Genomic DNA, 16,736 nt, shown 5'->3' on the forward strand with positions numbered 1-16,736 from the left:
ACAGCGCAAAAAAAGGTTTTGTAATGAAGTAGGCTTTTAAAAAAATATCTGAATATAAAAGTTCCAGTTACAGTTGGGTAGCCGTGTTGGTCTGCCATAGTCGAAACAAAATAGAAAATTCTTTCCAGTAGCACCTTAGAGACCAACTGAGTTTGTTCTTGGTATGAGCTTTCGTGTGCATGCACACGTCTGAGTGTGAATAAAAGTATTCACACAAACACACACACAAATTATCATTTGTGACCTGCTCCAAGGTTGCTGAAACCTTGTGCCCTCAAGATGTTATGGAGACGACCTTCCATCGGTCCCAGCCATCGAGTGCTGGCTGATCGAAAGATTTTAGTCAAGTACGGTAAACGTTGCAACGCTAGCAGAAATCCAAGTACTGTACAGGTCGCAATGTACAGTACATCCTACTGGAGCCAACAGCAAGTCTCACTCCCACACTGATTCAAAATGGCTGCAGGCTGCACCTAAAAATAAAGTCAAATTACTCTGGACCTTTGTGGCTAATAATATGGGGCGCTTGTCACTTGTAAAGTAGAAAACCGACTTTCCGCAAGAATAACTGGAAACATGGAAATGCGAACAGAGTGAGATGCTGATCTACAGGAATTTAAGTCCATCCGTCCCCACACTTTTTTTAAAAAAAACCTTATAGCTGTTCTAAGAGCGTTGTTAGGAAATATGGACATATTTGAATAAGCCACTGCAGGGGGAATTTTCTCCAGCAATGCCTCAGACACACAAGACTTTTCTGTGACTACTAGTAACATACCAGGAGTGTCCGTTTCTTTGTTTTTAATAAAACTATTTTTAGTCTGCTCTGCCCTGTACGATCACAGGGCAAAGCTACAATGCAATTATCACACAATTCCGATATAATTAAAAGCACAGGTGAAGAAAAAGTGTGGTGTTGTGGCATAACATCAAAACTAAATGAAATTATAAGATTGAGAGAAGGAAGCAGTTTGAATCATTGGCTTTTATACTTGTAAACTGCTCAGAAGCCTGTTTTGGTGTGAAGTAATTGTAATAAATAATACAAACAGTTTGAGATCCTTTGGGTCTCATCTCCTCAAGTATGTGAAAGAGGAAACAATTTTAAATATATGATAAGATTATACAATATTGATACAGAACACTCTTATACATTATCCTATTTTACATTAATAAATAATAAAAAGTAAAGAAAGGTTAAGAATCTAATATTTGAATTAAATTTATTTCAAAAATAAAAAACCTTAAAATTATAATACATGAAAAGATTAATGGCTCCTTAATTACAAACTACTAATATTCAACCAAAGCTCAATCAAACAGGTGAATATTTGCCTAATACTCTTCATATTACAGAACACCAAACCTAGGTTTGCGACCAAATGCACGTGGCAACAAAAGGCTGCAGAAAAATTCACATTCAATATTGACCTGTGTACATATTAACACAGGTTGCCCAACATGTGTCATTTGGTGCTGGAGTTCTGGGGTTAGAGAAGCGAGACAATCCTAGTGGAACTCCCTGGTATTAATAAGATGTTCTTTGGCTATGTAAATTATTCCCAGCTTCGCTTTTCCTTCAGTTTTTGATGTGAGTGGAGAAGCCTTTGATCAGAATAACACTTCCCCTGTGCATCGCACATTAAAGTGGCACTTCAAATGCTCCTGGCGGGGACTTTTTATATTAAAAAAACACCACAACAAACATAAAGTCTACAACCAGGAGAAGTGCAGTAACTTCAGAAAAGTGCAAACATACATACAGTATAGATGTTCAACAAGGTGGTATGGCCTTCAACCCTCAGTGGAGATAGGTCCATCAACCAGAGATTGCATACAGAGCATTGCACATGCCATTACAGAAATTCACGTACAGGGACCAGCAATTTGTGTCTAGTCCTGACAGCCAACAGTTGTTTCTTGTGTTGGACTACAACTCCCACCATCCCTTGCACATAGGCCATGCTAATGACAAATTTGGCTCCAGTACTTTGGCCACCTCATGAGAAGAGAAGACTCCCTGGAAAAGACCCTGATGTTGGGAAAGATGGAGGGCACAAGGAGAAGGGGACGACAGAGGATGAGATGGTTGGACAGTGTTCTCGAAGCTACTAACATGAGTTTGGCCAAACTGCGAGAGGCAGTGAAGGATAGGCGTGCCTGGCGCGCTCTGGTCCATGGGGTCACGAAGAGTCAGACACGACTGAACAACAACAACAACAATGACAAGTTGGAGTCCAACTTGGAGACCAACTCTGGAGAGCACTATGTTGGCTGACACTGCATTAAATCAGTCTTGTCCCAGGCTATTTGTCCCAAAAACAAACACCTAAGGGGTGGGTGGGTGTGGAATTGATTTGGATTTTTTTCTGATGCTCTACTGCAGGTGGCTGTACCCTTCCAGGTGCTATTGGATGCAACTCCCATCAGCCCCAGTCAGATTCACCAATGGTAAGGGACGATGGGCAACACAGTTCAGCAACTTCTGGGGGCCCACAAATTCCCCCGGTCATCCGCAGCTTGGCCATCTTATAGTGAAGACCCCTGAAGAGAAAACTTACTCTGACTTAGAGTGATTTAACCTTGCAAGTCAGTTGATGTATAATATTTATAGAAAACTGGAAGGAAAGCAACAGACCAGACCTTCTGCTCATTTGGGAGGCAGGTGTTATAGCTCCTTGGAAAAGGCTAAAAACAAGTCCTGGGCCCATGTGGTCATGACTGCCACCTTTCCCTATGTTCCAATTTCATTTTTTTTAAATTATTTGCTTTGTCTTGGTTATATTTAAGGTGGCACCAACGGTTTTTGCCCTAAAGCGCACTGTGACAACAACTTTTTAGAGAACATCAGCTCTACGCTTTTTTTCCTGAGCAGCTCAAATTAGAACGCATGCTAATTTACAGATGCAAAACTTCACAAGATCTCAGAACAGCTTCGTCCCATGGAAGTATAAAGGGGAAGGAAAATAAAGAACAAGAGCTGCAAATCTCCTCCTACCCTATCAGAACTGAGAGCCTTAAAGCAACTTCTAAAAAGTTCCATCCCTCATGGCTGGGTAAGGCAACAGAATGTACCTCAAGAATACAAAAAGGACATTAATAAATCATAATTATGTTGTTGTTGTTTTAAAATATGAGCGTCTGTATAAGCTGTTTAAAAGTTGGAACTATTCAGCAAAGCTTGCTGCTCTTCAAAGCATTTTCTGTGTTTGGACAATGTTCCTTGCAACAGCATATGGTGAAAATATAATTAAAACCAGAGGAAAAAATGCCTTCTTATACAGGCACCTTTTAATTTTCATGTACATCTCCGTTTTGCCATGTTATTTGAAGGTGCGCAAACTACAGCTACAGGCAGAGTCAGTTAGCTGACCTGACTTACCGTATTTTTCGCTCCATAGGACGCACCGGACCATAGGGCGCACCTCATTTTTAGAGGAGGAAACAAGAAAAAAAAAATTCTGGTTTTCCTCCTCTAAAAGCCCTGGGTGTATGTGTGTGTATGTGTGTGTGTGTGTGTGTGTGTGTGTGTGTGTTTGAGGATCAGCTAAAAGTTTTGCAGCTTTTTTGCAAGGGGAAAAGCCCTGGCTTTTTTGAGGACTAGCTAAAAGTTTTGCAGCTGTTTTTGCAAAGGCAAAAGGCCTTTTTTAAAAAGGATCAGTTAAAGGTTTTGCAGCTTTTTTTGCAAAGGGGGAAAAGCAAAGCTCCTTTTGCAAAGGGGGGAAAGCAAAGAGGAAAAGCCCAATTTTTATGGGGTTTAACTCACATTTCTGAAAAATCTTAAGGGAGCTGTTTCTACTGTTTCCAGTCAGATAATCTAATCAGCCAGTCACATGTCCTGGGGAAACAAACAACCTCCCTCTGCATCACATTCAACAAAGGAGGGCGTGGCAAGAGGGCGGGGCTGAAAGGGAGCCGGGACTCTTATCTCTCTCCCGATCTCTTGCTGATCAGCTGCTGAGTGGGGTCCTTTCAACACTCCCTTTTCTCTTTGTAAAATAAAAAGCACAATCTGCTTTTGGCCCCTGGACAATTCAGCTCCAGGGACCACCATTCGCTCCATAAGACGCACAGATATTTTCCCTTACTTTTTAGGAGGAAAAAAGTGCGTCTTATGGAGCGAAAAATACGGTACTTACTAAATCTGACTGGCAACAAGCCCGCACTGCAAGTGAGTTCCAACCTGGCTGAACAAATCGAAAACACCTAACTCAATTTACGCTGAATGTCCAGTGGCCAGTCACTACCATTTCCAACCATATACTGGGATGATCTAAATGCAGCCAGGTAACAGCAAACCTCACAGAATGCACATCCAACGAGCCACTGGCCAGGTTAAAAACAGAGCAGAAAGGGGGTGAGAAAAGGATGGGGAGCCTCAGACCAAGGCCCATTAAGCCTCTGTAACCGACCCTCGTGTCTTTCTCTAGGGCAAGGCCTCAGGCCTTCCCCAACCACACCTGCCACTGGCCCGAAGGAAGAACTGTGTAGCAGGAGCAATCCTTCCTGCCTGGCCTAAATGTTGTTACCTGCTCCGTGGTGGGGAGACAAGATAGAATCTGCACAAGCAAAACTACAGAACTGTGTTATAAGAGATGTAACTTGTGCTTGTCTTTTCCCTCTTCCCTTCCCTTCTTTTTTCCTCCTGTGTCATGACTCCACTCTAGGAACCTTTTTGGCTAAGAGAGAGAGGGTAAAAATGCTTTCAAAAACAAACAAATGTTCTATTGTTAGTTAGTTTGGGGGGCTAATAATGCAAATCTGAGTGGCCATTCCACATTTTTTAAAAGCTAGTAAGAAAAGTGCAAATCACCTATTTTCAGTCACCCTGATATTTTTGGGGATTCTTATCAGAAACCTGTTAACTAAATAGCATTAATGGGAACACTTGCCTCTGAAAAGTTACTCCCCACTTTGTTCTTAGGGACAACCCTGCTCCCAACAAACTTCACTCCTGCAGCTGAGCTGCCATTATTTTTTCCTTCCTCAATCTCCAAACCGGTAAAGCCAATAGCACTTCTCCTTGCACGATGCTTCACGGAACACGTCCAGAAATTTAGTGAGAATTCTGGGAAGCTTGCGTTCAAAATTTTCACAAGATGTGTGATTGGGAAATGAAGGAATTAAAGGTGCTTTCTCCATCCAGAGGTTTTTGACAACACCTTCCCCATCAGCCTCAGCAAACCTTGTGTAAAGCTGTGTTACATCACACACTCAAAATTCCACTTAAATGACAATGAAAACACAAAGTAGGTTACAGCTATAGTCTCTCCCTGGTGAGAAAGCATCCTGGTGTTTTATTTTATTTGCCTTTTTAAACAGTCTTTCTTTTCTTTTATTTTTATGCGAGTGGGGGGGTGGGGGTGGGGGAAAGTAAAAATCCAGAGACTTACACTTTGCTTCAGAAATATTCTGGTTGGGTGACCAGACCAGCATACCAAGATTTTCTCTCTCCTGGGACCGCTTTGCAAGTTTAGCTGGAAGAAAACACATATATGTAGGTTAACATAAAATAGCAAGGTGGAGTCTTATTGCTTCTAAGCACTGATAAAAGGTACTGTATAATTAGGCTCACAAACAGTGTACCACCTAGCCACAATCCTTGAAACGTTTTCATTCATTTTAAAAATAAAAATAAAATTATGTCTTGACAGTATTTTCCCGGACCAACCGAAGATGAAGATGAAACAGAATTCAAAATGTTGTTGCTGCTGCTGCTTTAAGATTCTGGCATTTTCAGGGAACATGCAAGGAGGGAAAAAACACTACCACACTATAGAGTTAAACTGCAGGATTTGCAGAAAAGGTTGCTATCCGATTCTCCCCACGCTATTAGCCAAGAGAAAAAGAAGAGCAAGCAAAGAGAAATGGGAGTCTGGCTGTATTGTGTCAGCAGGTAAAGTTGGATCAGTTTCTTCAACACCAGCAGCGCCAACCAACTTACGGTATATATGCAGTTACCCTTGAAGACTGGTCCTAAATCAGGTGTTGGAGGAGGAGAGCTGCTATTGGGTTCATTAAAGGCCTCTGGGTCTGTGATCAAATACCCCTATATCACATTATACATTTCATAGAATCATAGACTCATATAGAGTTGGAAGAGACCACAAGGTACCTTTTTTCATATGTGGTGGTTGTGCCCAGCGGTAAATGCTTTCTGGGATAAGATTTATAATGAACTCAAGAAGGTAATGAAAGTTACCTTTTGTAAGAAACCAGAGGCATTCCTTCTGAGCATAACTAATGAAGAGATACCCAGTCAGGATAGAGTGTTTTTTATGTATGCCACAACAGCAGCTAGAATTTTATTGGCAAGAACATGGAAAGGCGAAGAGATACCAACGGTGGAAGAATGGCAGATGAAGATGATGGAATACATGGAACTCGCAGAACTGACCGCCAGAATCCGGGACCAGAGGGAGGAGAAGGTGTCACGGGATTGGAAGAAATTCAAAGACTATCTAGTTAAATCAGTAAAATTGAATATTTGAGCAGAATTAAATAGAATAGCGGCTTTAGCAGGTATATGTTAGACAAAATTGTTAGTAAGATATTTTTGTGTGAAAGATTTAATTGTTAGAAAATGTGTTAAGATTTGGTGTTTAAGTTAAGATATGGTTAAGTAAAGCAAAGCGCATTAAAAATTGAGCAAATGTGAATAGAATAAGATATAAAAGCTACCTAGAAGATATATATGATTCTGAAGACAGTGGAGGGAATGGGGGAAGTCCCCCAAAACAGAGAAGATAGTAATAAGAAAAGTAAGAGGATAAGTGTTAGTTTAAAGGTTTGTATATGTTTTTTTTTATTGTAATTGTTCGATTGTGTTTTTGTGCTGTGTTTATGTATTGCATTTTTGTATTGTTATTGTTGTTGTTTATGCTATGTTTTTCTTTTGTCTGAATAGAAAATAATAAAATCTTATAAAAAAAAAAGGAAGAGACCACAAGGACATCCAGTCCAACCCCCTGCCAAGCACATTCCCTCTTGCAAATAATTATGTGAACTGTAGTTTGTTAAGGTTGCTGGGAATTGTAGCTCTGAGAGGAGTAAACTACAGCTCCCAGGTTTTTTTGAGGGGGGTGCAAGGGGTTAAATGTATAGTACCATAAGAAGAATTTACACACTGTATATAGGATTCTTACGTTGAACTTGTGTGTGTGTGTGTGTGTGTGTACAGTACACAAGTACTGTACTGGGACAAACAGAAAGAAGCAACTACAGTATACAAAACTCAGTCCGCTCACAATATTGTTCATTCATACCATATTTTAGATCTTAGCATAATGTGCAGTTTTCAAAAAAAAAAAAAAAGTGGGGGGAAATGCATGCCAGCACAAAAACTATTTAAACAGCAGCACACACACCCAAGGCTTGTCACTGGGGCCCACCAACAAAATGTTTGCTAATGAAACACCCAACAGCGAGATCTCTGGAAAGGGAAGTTGGTAGATAAAAATAGCCCTTTTGTGTCAGTCTCTTAAAGACCCCCTCCTCTGCAATTCAATGGCATTGATTTGTTTATAAAACAAAACAAAAAGCCCAAGATAAAAACACAAAATGCAAAATAAGAACAACAACAAAAAACCACAAACCGATAAAAACCGCCTTCCTCCCCAAAACACATTTATAGGTGCAAAGGGTGTTAAAAAGGCCTGGCCGAAGAGGAACATTTTTCAGCCTGGCACCTAAAGATGTATAAGGAAGGTTCCATACCCTGGGGAGAGCATTCCACAAATGGGGAGCCACCACAGAAAAGGTTGGTTCTCATGTTGCCACCCTCCGGACTTCTCGTGGAGGAGGCACACAAAGAAGGGCTTGATCTCAGGCTCCAGGCATGCTCTTATGGAGAGAGGTGGACAGCCGCATATTCCTGCATCGTTGGGGGTTGGGCTAGATCAGGCATGTCTAACAGGTAGATCGTGATCTACCAGTAGATCACTGGACGTCTGCGGTAGATCACTGGTAGATCCCCCCCAAAGAAGCTGAACTACTGTGGCTCCCCTTAAAAAAAAGCTCAACATTTTACCTCCTCCCTGAAAAAAACCCAACAACTTTGACCTGAACCCCAAAAAGGGGGTAGATCACTGTGAGTAGATCACAGTCTCTAGGGAGTTGGCCTCACCTGGGCTAGATGATCCTCAGGGTCCCCCCTCCAGCGCTACAATTCTAAGCTTCTTTATGTTCAAGCCTGCAAGGTGGCACCATATTTGGCTTGGAGGTCATCAGATCTGATCTGCCTGACCCGAAGCCTAGGCTGGGTAATTTATTCCTAATCAACGGGTGCTTGTAAACAGATTCGAAACCCAGTAAAGCAAGCTGAAGCAGGAGAAGTTTAACCACAGGTCTCCAGGGCCCAAGGCATCTTACACAAGTATCTTTCCTGGGCAAGAATGATTTCTCACCATGTGGGAAGGGTGATAGCTCAATCGCAGAGAATCTGCACTGCATCAGAAGGTCCCTGGTCCAACCCCTGGCCTCTCTAGGCAGGGCTGGGAATGCCCCATGTCTGAAACCCTGGAGAATTGCTGCCCGTCGATGTAGACAATACTGAATGAGACAGACCAACGGTGTGACTCAGTATAAGGCAGCTTCCTATGTTCCCGCAAACCTCACTCCTCACTGCGAAGAACAACAGGCTGATAAAATGTTTGAAATGAAAGCCTGCAAACTGCTTGAGAGAACAGCAGTTCTCCAAGTGTTATCTACTCCTTCCCTCTATCTAGGGCGGTTACAAGGCAGATCTAGCCCTTGCGTAAGTCAAGCAGACGAGCTGCCAATTAAAAGAGAGAACCGGGTGCGGCTACCTGAGTGTTGCAATGCAGCCGTGCCAAGAGAATCATCACCACAGTAGAAAAATCTAGTTCTAGAGAAAAGTACTCCTAGATTGATGAAGACAGACAAATTCCACATTTTCTACTTAAATGGCACGTAATGGATGCAGCAGGAGGACTCTTACTTTTTTTTATTAAAAAACGCATTATGTAATGTGATCGGGTGCTTTTGAATCATGTAACTGGTTCCAGCCAATTGATATTTCCAATGTTTCCAAGTCAAGACCACTACTGTTCTTCCTAGATCCATTTCCGCATATTCCACCCCTTTCCCAACACACAATGTTTGCCATTTCTAAGACTTTTGACTTCTCCCTTGTGGAAGGGCATTCTGCAATTCAAGAACCTCCACTAAACATTTTGCTGCCGGCAAAATTTCACTTAGAGCAGGATTAAAAGTGAATTAGGGGTGCTACAAAGATGTATAAAGTAAAAATGCAAAGTATTTCAAAGGAGCTAATAAAAGTTCATCTGAGATGAGTAGCCTTTTTTCCAGAGGGGTACCCTAGATCTCCAGTTCTTCTAGCAAACGCCCCTTTTTTGCAGAATGACCAGTGCTCTCAACTTCGTTCTCTGTATCCTTTTGCACAGCGGACTTTCAACCGTTGGATCAATCCTCAGCTTGGTGAATTCTGGAACTGACATTTTTAAACTGACTGCGAGTTTACTTATGAACAAGCTCACCTATGTGCACACAGTATTCAAAGCGCAGCCAGATTTGCTGCTATTTTAAGATTTTAATTCTAAAAGTCTTCTAAGCACGGCATAATACCAAGAAGAAGAGCCTACTAAAATGTCACAATATCAGACATGCCAGGTTAAATTGGACAGCTTTTTTTTTTTTTACTGTCACATGTGCAGCAAAGCTGCAAGTCTTACGCTGCTGATAACTTATATTCATTGCGCATAAACTGAGGGGTGGGGGGGAGAGAAGCTGCTCATTCCCATCAGGCATTTATTCAGATAGCTTCCTTCCACCTTTTGCTATGCAAATACACAGACAGCAGTAACATAAAAGCAGTTTCAAAGCTATTGCATTTATCCACCTCTTCCTTCTTAGTGTAGCCTCCAATGGTGACTTTCCACTGACAGGAAGGAATTCAAAGACATGGCAGGGAGAGCGCCAATTTCCATTGACTACTGCACCACCCCACACCCCCTCTAAAAAGGCACTGGATAGTCCCCAAAGCCGCCACATCAGATTTAGAGAGATGTGGTGCAGGAGTAGAGATGTAAAATTTCCGGAAATTTTGAAGCTCGGAAAACCCCCGGGTTTTTTCCAGAATTTTTGGAAAAATTGAAAAAAATGCTACATTAGCACTTATTTTTTTTCTTTTCCAGATTGAAAGTCATTCTGTTACTTTAGAGACATAAAATATAACTACGGACAACTTTAATGGGCATAAAATGATCACAACTAGCATATTAAAAATATAGTGTATCCAAACAATTATTACAAACAGAATTTACTTTTAAAATACCGTATATACTTGAGTATAAGCCTAGTTTTTCAGCACTTTTTTGTGCTGAAAAAGCTGCCCTCGGCTTATACTTGAGTGAGGCGGGCGGTGGGGGTGGCGAGAAAGAAGCCCTTTCTCTCCGCTCGTGCCGCCACCCACTCTCCCCAGTCAACCATTACTTAAGAAGCATACAAGAACAGTGGTTCTTTACTCTCCCCAGGCAGCTTGTTCCATTCCTGAACTGCTCGCATAAATGCAAACTTGGCAAAGGAGGAAGAGGAAGGAGCAGCCCAAAGGGCTGCTTTTGGGCTGCTCGTTCCTCCTCCTCCTCCACAGCGGCAAAGGTGAACCGGCTTATACTCGAGTCAATAAGCTTTCCCAGGTTTTTGTGGGAAAATTGGGTGCCTCGGTTTATATTCGGGTCGGCTTATATTTGGGTATATACGGTAATATTTATTTGTATCTGTAACAAACGGAGCAACAATCTCCAGAACTGTTTACTAGTTTTTGTGGAACAACAACAACAAAACCAACTCCACAAAACAATTTTTTAAAAATCCAGAAGTAACAATTATTCATATTTCCTCTCCACAGTATTTAAAAAACATTTTCATAAAAAGAACTGAAGAAGGGACTAAATTTCAATGAATGGGCATGAAATTTAATCAGAATCATTTTCTGAGCTGTAATGATCAGTATAAGTTTCAGTCTCTGCTGCTGCATCTACTCTGTTGTGTCTGTCATTATCACAGTTATTGTGGACTTCTAAAAACTGAAACAATTTTTGCTCAGATTGAAACAATTTTTCCGATTTTTCAGAGAAAAAAACAACAAAAAAGGCTTCATGAGGAAAAACGGTTTTTTTCCGAATTTTTGCAGGTTTTTTTTTCCAGGCCTTCACATCTCTATGCAGGAAAGAAAGGGGGTCACCAAAATTGGCTTCTTCTTCATTCTCTTCTCTTAGTAGACAGATACCAATGAGTTATCCCTCTTACTGTGCACCCAAATTTTGGCATCATCAAAGCATAATGCAGTGCATTCTGGGGGATCTTTGCTGAATTAACATATAGAATATGCTGTTTGCAGTTGGCACATCCCCTTCTGCCAAACTCTACACAATCTCAGTTGCGTGGAAACACCTGAACAGAGCTACTGTTAATCCGAATATTGGGGAATGGGGAGGTTTGAGTGTCAAGTTCACCTTTGGGGCCCTGTATGGCTCAGGACCACAAAAGCTCAAGGGCTGTGGTGGTGGTGGTGATGATGATGATGATGATGATGACTATTATTATTAGATGTACCAGTATATACCTGCCTTCATTCGAATATTTCAGGGCAGTTGACAGGATTAAAATACGAGCTAAAAACACAAGTAAATAGTTAAAAGAACAAAAAAAAATAACACCCCCCTCCTTCCCATAAACACATTTAAAAGTCTGTAGAATATTAATCAGTCCAAGGTCTGGCTGTCTGAAGAGGAACATTTTTGCCTGGCCCCTAAAGATATATAATGAAGGCAAACCTTCCTGAGGAGAGAGCATCCCACAAACGGGGAACCACTGCAGAAAAGGCCCCGTTCTCCTGTCGCCACCCTCACATGGAGGATGCACACAAAGAAGGGTCTCAGATGATGAACGCAGATTCTGGGTCGGTTTATATAGGGAGAGGCGGTCCCTGAGGTTTTGTGGTTCTGAGCCATTTAGGGCTTTAAAGGTCTAAACCAGCACTTTGAATTGGGCCCCGAAGGTAAATGATCTTCACCGGAGGCTCTTCTATGGGTGCCACACCAGAAGGAAGTGTGGATGTTGGCCCCATGAGAACAGACCTTTTCAAGTGGTGCCTCCCTCCTCATCTCAGGTGGAATGCTCATCTGTTGTCAGTTGTTCAGTCGTGTCCGACTCTTCGTGACCCCATGGACCAGAGTACGCCAGGCACACCTATCTTTCACTGCCTCCTGCAGTCTGGCCAAACTCATGTTAGTAGCTTCGAGAACACTGTCCAACCATCTCATCCTCTGCCGTCCCCTTCTCCTTGTGCCCTCCATCTTTCCCAACATCAGGGTCTTTTCCAGGGAGTCTTCTCTTCTCATGAGGTGGCCAAAGAATGCTCATCTAGTCAGTCTTTACTGACTCTTTGGTTTCCCCAGGGCTTTGGTTAAGCACTGTTGCCCCCTTACGGTGATTCCCATCTTTAAGGTGGGTGGGCAGTGCATGGTGGATTTGATTTAAATCAAATCAATTTAAATCACTAGTCAGTAAGACTTGATTTAAATAGTTTTTTTTACAGAAAGACTCATTCTTGCTGGTATAATCTTAATATTTACAACCAGAGGAAGGTTTCATTTTTGGAATAATAAATTTTCAGAGTAGTTTTTACAGTTATATCAAAAATCACTGATTTGGTTATAGTATTAGAAATACAAAGACCGATAATTATGAAATTATTATGAGGTTTAAAACTGTTTAATATTTGGACAACTTTTCTGCTGTTCTTTATTGGAGAAAAATAATCATTTCCTTAATAACAATTTAAACAATTTGTTTAACTAAAACAATAACATTATAGCATATGTATCCATGTTTGTTAACTGATGTGGTTAAACTTTTTTTAAAAAAAACTTAAGACTGAATTTTAGCACACATGAAAAACTTAAAACAAATCCTTATTTCCTGATGAACAGCCTTCGGACTATAATGTAACGTAAATAGAAAACTATCTTTAGAAAGATTTTTCCTCCAAAAGCATTTTATTTTAAAAATCCAATTTAACCCATTTTTTAAATCTGATTAAAATTTTAAAAAAATCCGATTTAAATTTTCAAAAATCCATTTTGATTTTTTTTTAATCCACCTTGTGGGCAGGACCTGTCATTATTACTAGCGTTTTATGTATTTTTCATTTTTTTTAAATCTGGTTTTATATTGCTTTTTTGTGTTGTCTTTTACTGGGATAGGTTGCCCTGATCATTTTTTAATTGTCTAAAGCAACTGATACACGTAACCATAATCATCTCCCCATCTGTGGGCAGGATTCCTGCATTGCTGGGACTGGGCTTTGTGATTGGACCTGGTGAATCTACAATTCTGTGATCCTAAGGAGTCAGGGATGATGGGAGCTGCGACCCAACAATATCAAAGACTGAAAAAACACTGCTCAAGAAAAATGTGGGAGAAGGCAAGTCCTTCAGGCACTACAAGAAAAGAGATCCACGGGTCATCGAATCCTTTTGCATCTCTTCCTCTCTTACCAACTTTATCCTCAAGTATTTCAGCAGATTCCCCAGACTTCCCAGCAGAACCTTTGCCGATGTACAATTTGGCTGTACAATTTGTAGGCCTGTTAAAACGTGAAGGAGAATTTCCAGGCCCAAAACCTGTCTATCAAGTGGGTTCTTTTTAATTAAACGAGCTGTAAATTAAGCAGCATTGGAAGACTTCCTGTGCGCACCTATACCCAATTATCACATAAATATTCCTCTGTCTGTCCATCTTTCTACAACACACATCCCGATTTTTTAGTTTCACTTGTGACACAAATAACTACAACACCGCAGCCACGTCGGACATTACATATCTTCAAAGCTTTACAAAGCATACTTTCTTTGATATTTACTCTTAAAATTGCTCTTTTCAAAAAAGATTACAAATGTTTATAAAGGATTAGTAGCATTTAAATACAATTCATCAAAAACCATGCTCTCTGCAGTGACCTTACTCCTGAGTAAGTGTGCATGAGTTTGCAACTTTAGGCAAGTTCCCCACATATAGATGTTGTTTTTGCAATTCATCTTGTTCTTTTATTCTAAACCGCTTTGTTGTTGCTTACAATCAAGCGTTATGCAGATTTGATGAAATCAGTAAAATAAATCCACAAATGAAACAGTAAAATTGTATAAATAAACCCAGTTGGCTGGGGCTGATGAGGTTAAGTCTAACACATTTTGAGGTCACCAGGCTGGAGAAGACATCTCTAGAGGCAGGGGGATGGCCCTACCACTGGAAAAATGGGGAGCCTTGAAAAACACAGTCATGTTCTTATCACTAGGGGAGAGAGGAGAGAAACTATCTGGATTTTTCTGCCTCAGGCACCAAACCATCTCAAGACATCTGTCTGGGGCCAGAGATAAGGCAACAACCCACCCACCCCCCTTTGTGCTTCATTAATAAGGGTGGGGCTCCAGAACTCTGAAGTCGGCAATAAAAACCTGTTTGCAGCTCAGAAGGTGTTAACTGATCCACTGCATATATCAGTGTTTCATATGTTTTTCCTGTCTGCCACCCTAAGATATTTATCAGCAGCCAAGTCTCCCACCTCCAGATTGCACTGCATACCCAAAGCAAACAGGAACCTTAAATGTAAAGGTAAAGGACCCCTGAAATTAAGTCCAGTCGTGAAGGACTCTGGGATTGCGGCACTCATCTCGCTTTGCAGGCCAAGGGAGCTGGCGTTTGTCCGCAGACAGTTTTCCCGGGTCATGTGGCCAGCATGACTAAGCTGCTTCTGGCGAAAACAGAGTGGCGCACGGAAACGCTGTTTACCTTCCCGCCAGAGCGGTACCTATTTATCTACTTGCACTTTGACGTGCTTTTGAACTGCTAGGTTGGCACGAGCAGGGACCGAGCAATGAGAGCTACCCATCGCGGGAATTCGAACCGCTGACCTTCCGATCGGCAAGCCCTAGGCTCAGTGGTTTAGACCACAGCGCCACCCGCGTCTCTCAGCTGTTAGTAGTGCTGACCATACCAAATTTCACTTTTACTACCGTAATTATCACTGGGGTTGAAAATGTTGGTTTGAACTGCACACTTTGTGTTGCACTTGGGGGGAGGGGATTTTAACAATTGGTGCCTCCGCTTGCTTTGCTTTCCTCCTCCCTCCTCCTCCTCTTTTCCTTCTGTTTCGTGTCTTTTAGGTTGTAAGCCCGAGGGCATGGACTGACTTTCTCTTGTTCTGAAGAGCAGGGTAAGACATGCTTTAAATAAATAATAAACAAACCTCCAAAGCTAAGACAAGACACTGCTGTGAACACTTGAGAAGGCCTGGTCCAAATTTATCTGGGTCACCTTTAACCCCCGTACCCTTCTTACGTGAAGTTGCTTTTAGCCACACGAACCAAATAAAAAATACCTGAATTAGTAATTGGGATTGTATCACTGCGTAAAAGTGACACAATGGGATGGAGCACAACACGGATCTGCAACTACAAACAAACAAAAGACAAAGGAAGAGTAAGAAAACCCACCATGGGGCTCTCAATAAAGTAAGGTTTATTGCTGGGGTCTCAGCACAATGCTATTATTTGTGAACTTAAAAAGGCATTGCTCATTTCCAGCAGGCCTCTGCAACATCAATCATTGTGATGGAGCAGGTAGCTGTGTTGACCCATTAGGAGGAGGAGGAGGAGGAGGAGGAGGAGGAGGAGGAGGAGGAGGGAAATGAGAAGCAGCACTAGCATAAATACCTTTATTAGGAGCAAAAGGAGCTGAAAAGCTAACACCTCAACTCCAACCTGCCAAAGGGCAGGCAAAACCTAATGCTTTCTTGTCTTTATAAATCAGGGAGACCACAGGGTGACAACTGTCACCAGAAGCAAACTGCCAGGATTTGGAATGATCCAAAAACAAAACAAGTTTCGCCCACACGATTAACAGGAAAATATTTTGTTCGAATGGGAAGGAAACAACTGGTTTATGAACGCATCCCCTGGCCCAAACCTCGGCTTAGCGCAGCGCTGTATGGCAGCCAAAAACAAAACGGAAGAACAGGACGGAGCCAAGAAACTCTGTCCTCCTCTCCAGGAGGTCCACACAACCAACCCAGAGTTTGCTACCTGTGAACCAAAACTGGCAAGGGAAATCACTGCTGCAGAGACGCGAGAATACTAGTGTCATTCCCAGAAGAGTAGAGAAGAGAAGGAGTCAAACAGAACCCGAGCCTGTTTACTTCTGCATGATTTCTCCCACAAATAATGTACAGTACATTACGTACCTATGGCCCGGGGGGGTGGGGTGCCTTGCTTTCTCCCTTTACCGCCTCCTCCAGTTTCCTTGTACATAACAGTACTCTTCTGCTTTCGCCCCAACAACGGAAAGCAGGAAAAGGATCAGCGCAGCCAGATCGGTAAACTCCTAGAGCTAGCAAATCATTGCCTTTCCACTGTAAGCTGCGTGTGCAATTGCAATTCATGCTTTGCAGGAATGAGTTAGGATACAGCAATCAATCTCTCTCTCTCTCTCTCTCTCTCTCTCTCTCTCTCTCTCTCTCTTCCTCTTCTCTCTCTCCTCTTCCTCTCTCCAGTGTGTGTACGAAAGGGACTTTTTTTTTTAACACAGGACACTAACAGCACTATTGCTTTAACCTTTTTAAAAGATGGAGGGTTAAAAAGTGTGCTAGGTAAAATGATCAACAAAGGAAGAAGAAGAAGAAGTTGTTCATGTTAGGG

At 41.8% G+C, this 16,736-nt stretch overlaps 1 protein-coding gene across 2 annotated transcripts in view; it reads right to left on the bottom strand.

Annotated features, from left to right (window-relative positions):
- The window catches only part of RCOR1 (REST corepressor 1), a 145,804-nt gene that overhangs the window by 86,080 nt on the left and 42,988 nt on the right, over positions 1-16,736 (bottom strand). For both annotated transcript variants that reach the window (XM_033139308.1, XM_033139298.1), the window contains exon 3: positions 5,394-5,477. In XM_033139308.1, the coding sequence (XP_032995199.1) occupies positions 5,394-5,477 (84 nt within the window). The remainder of the gene's footprint in view (positions 1-5,393; positions 5,478-16,736) is intronic.

This window comes from Lacerta agilis, chromosome 1 (assembly GCF_009819535.1).
Source record: "Lacerta agilis isolate rLacAgi1 chromosome 1, rLacAgi1.pri, whole genome shotgun sequence".
Taxonomy (NCBI): Eukaryota; Metazoa; Chordata; class Lepidosauria; order Squamata; family Lacertidae; genus Lacerta; species Lacerta agilis.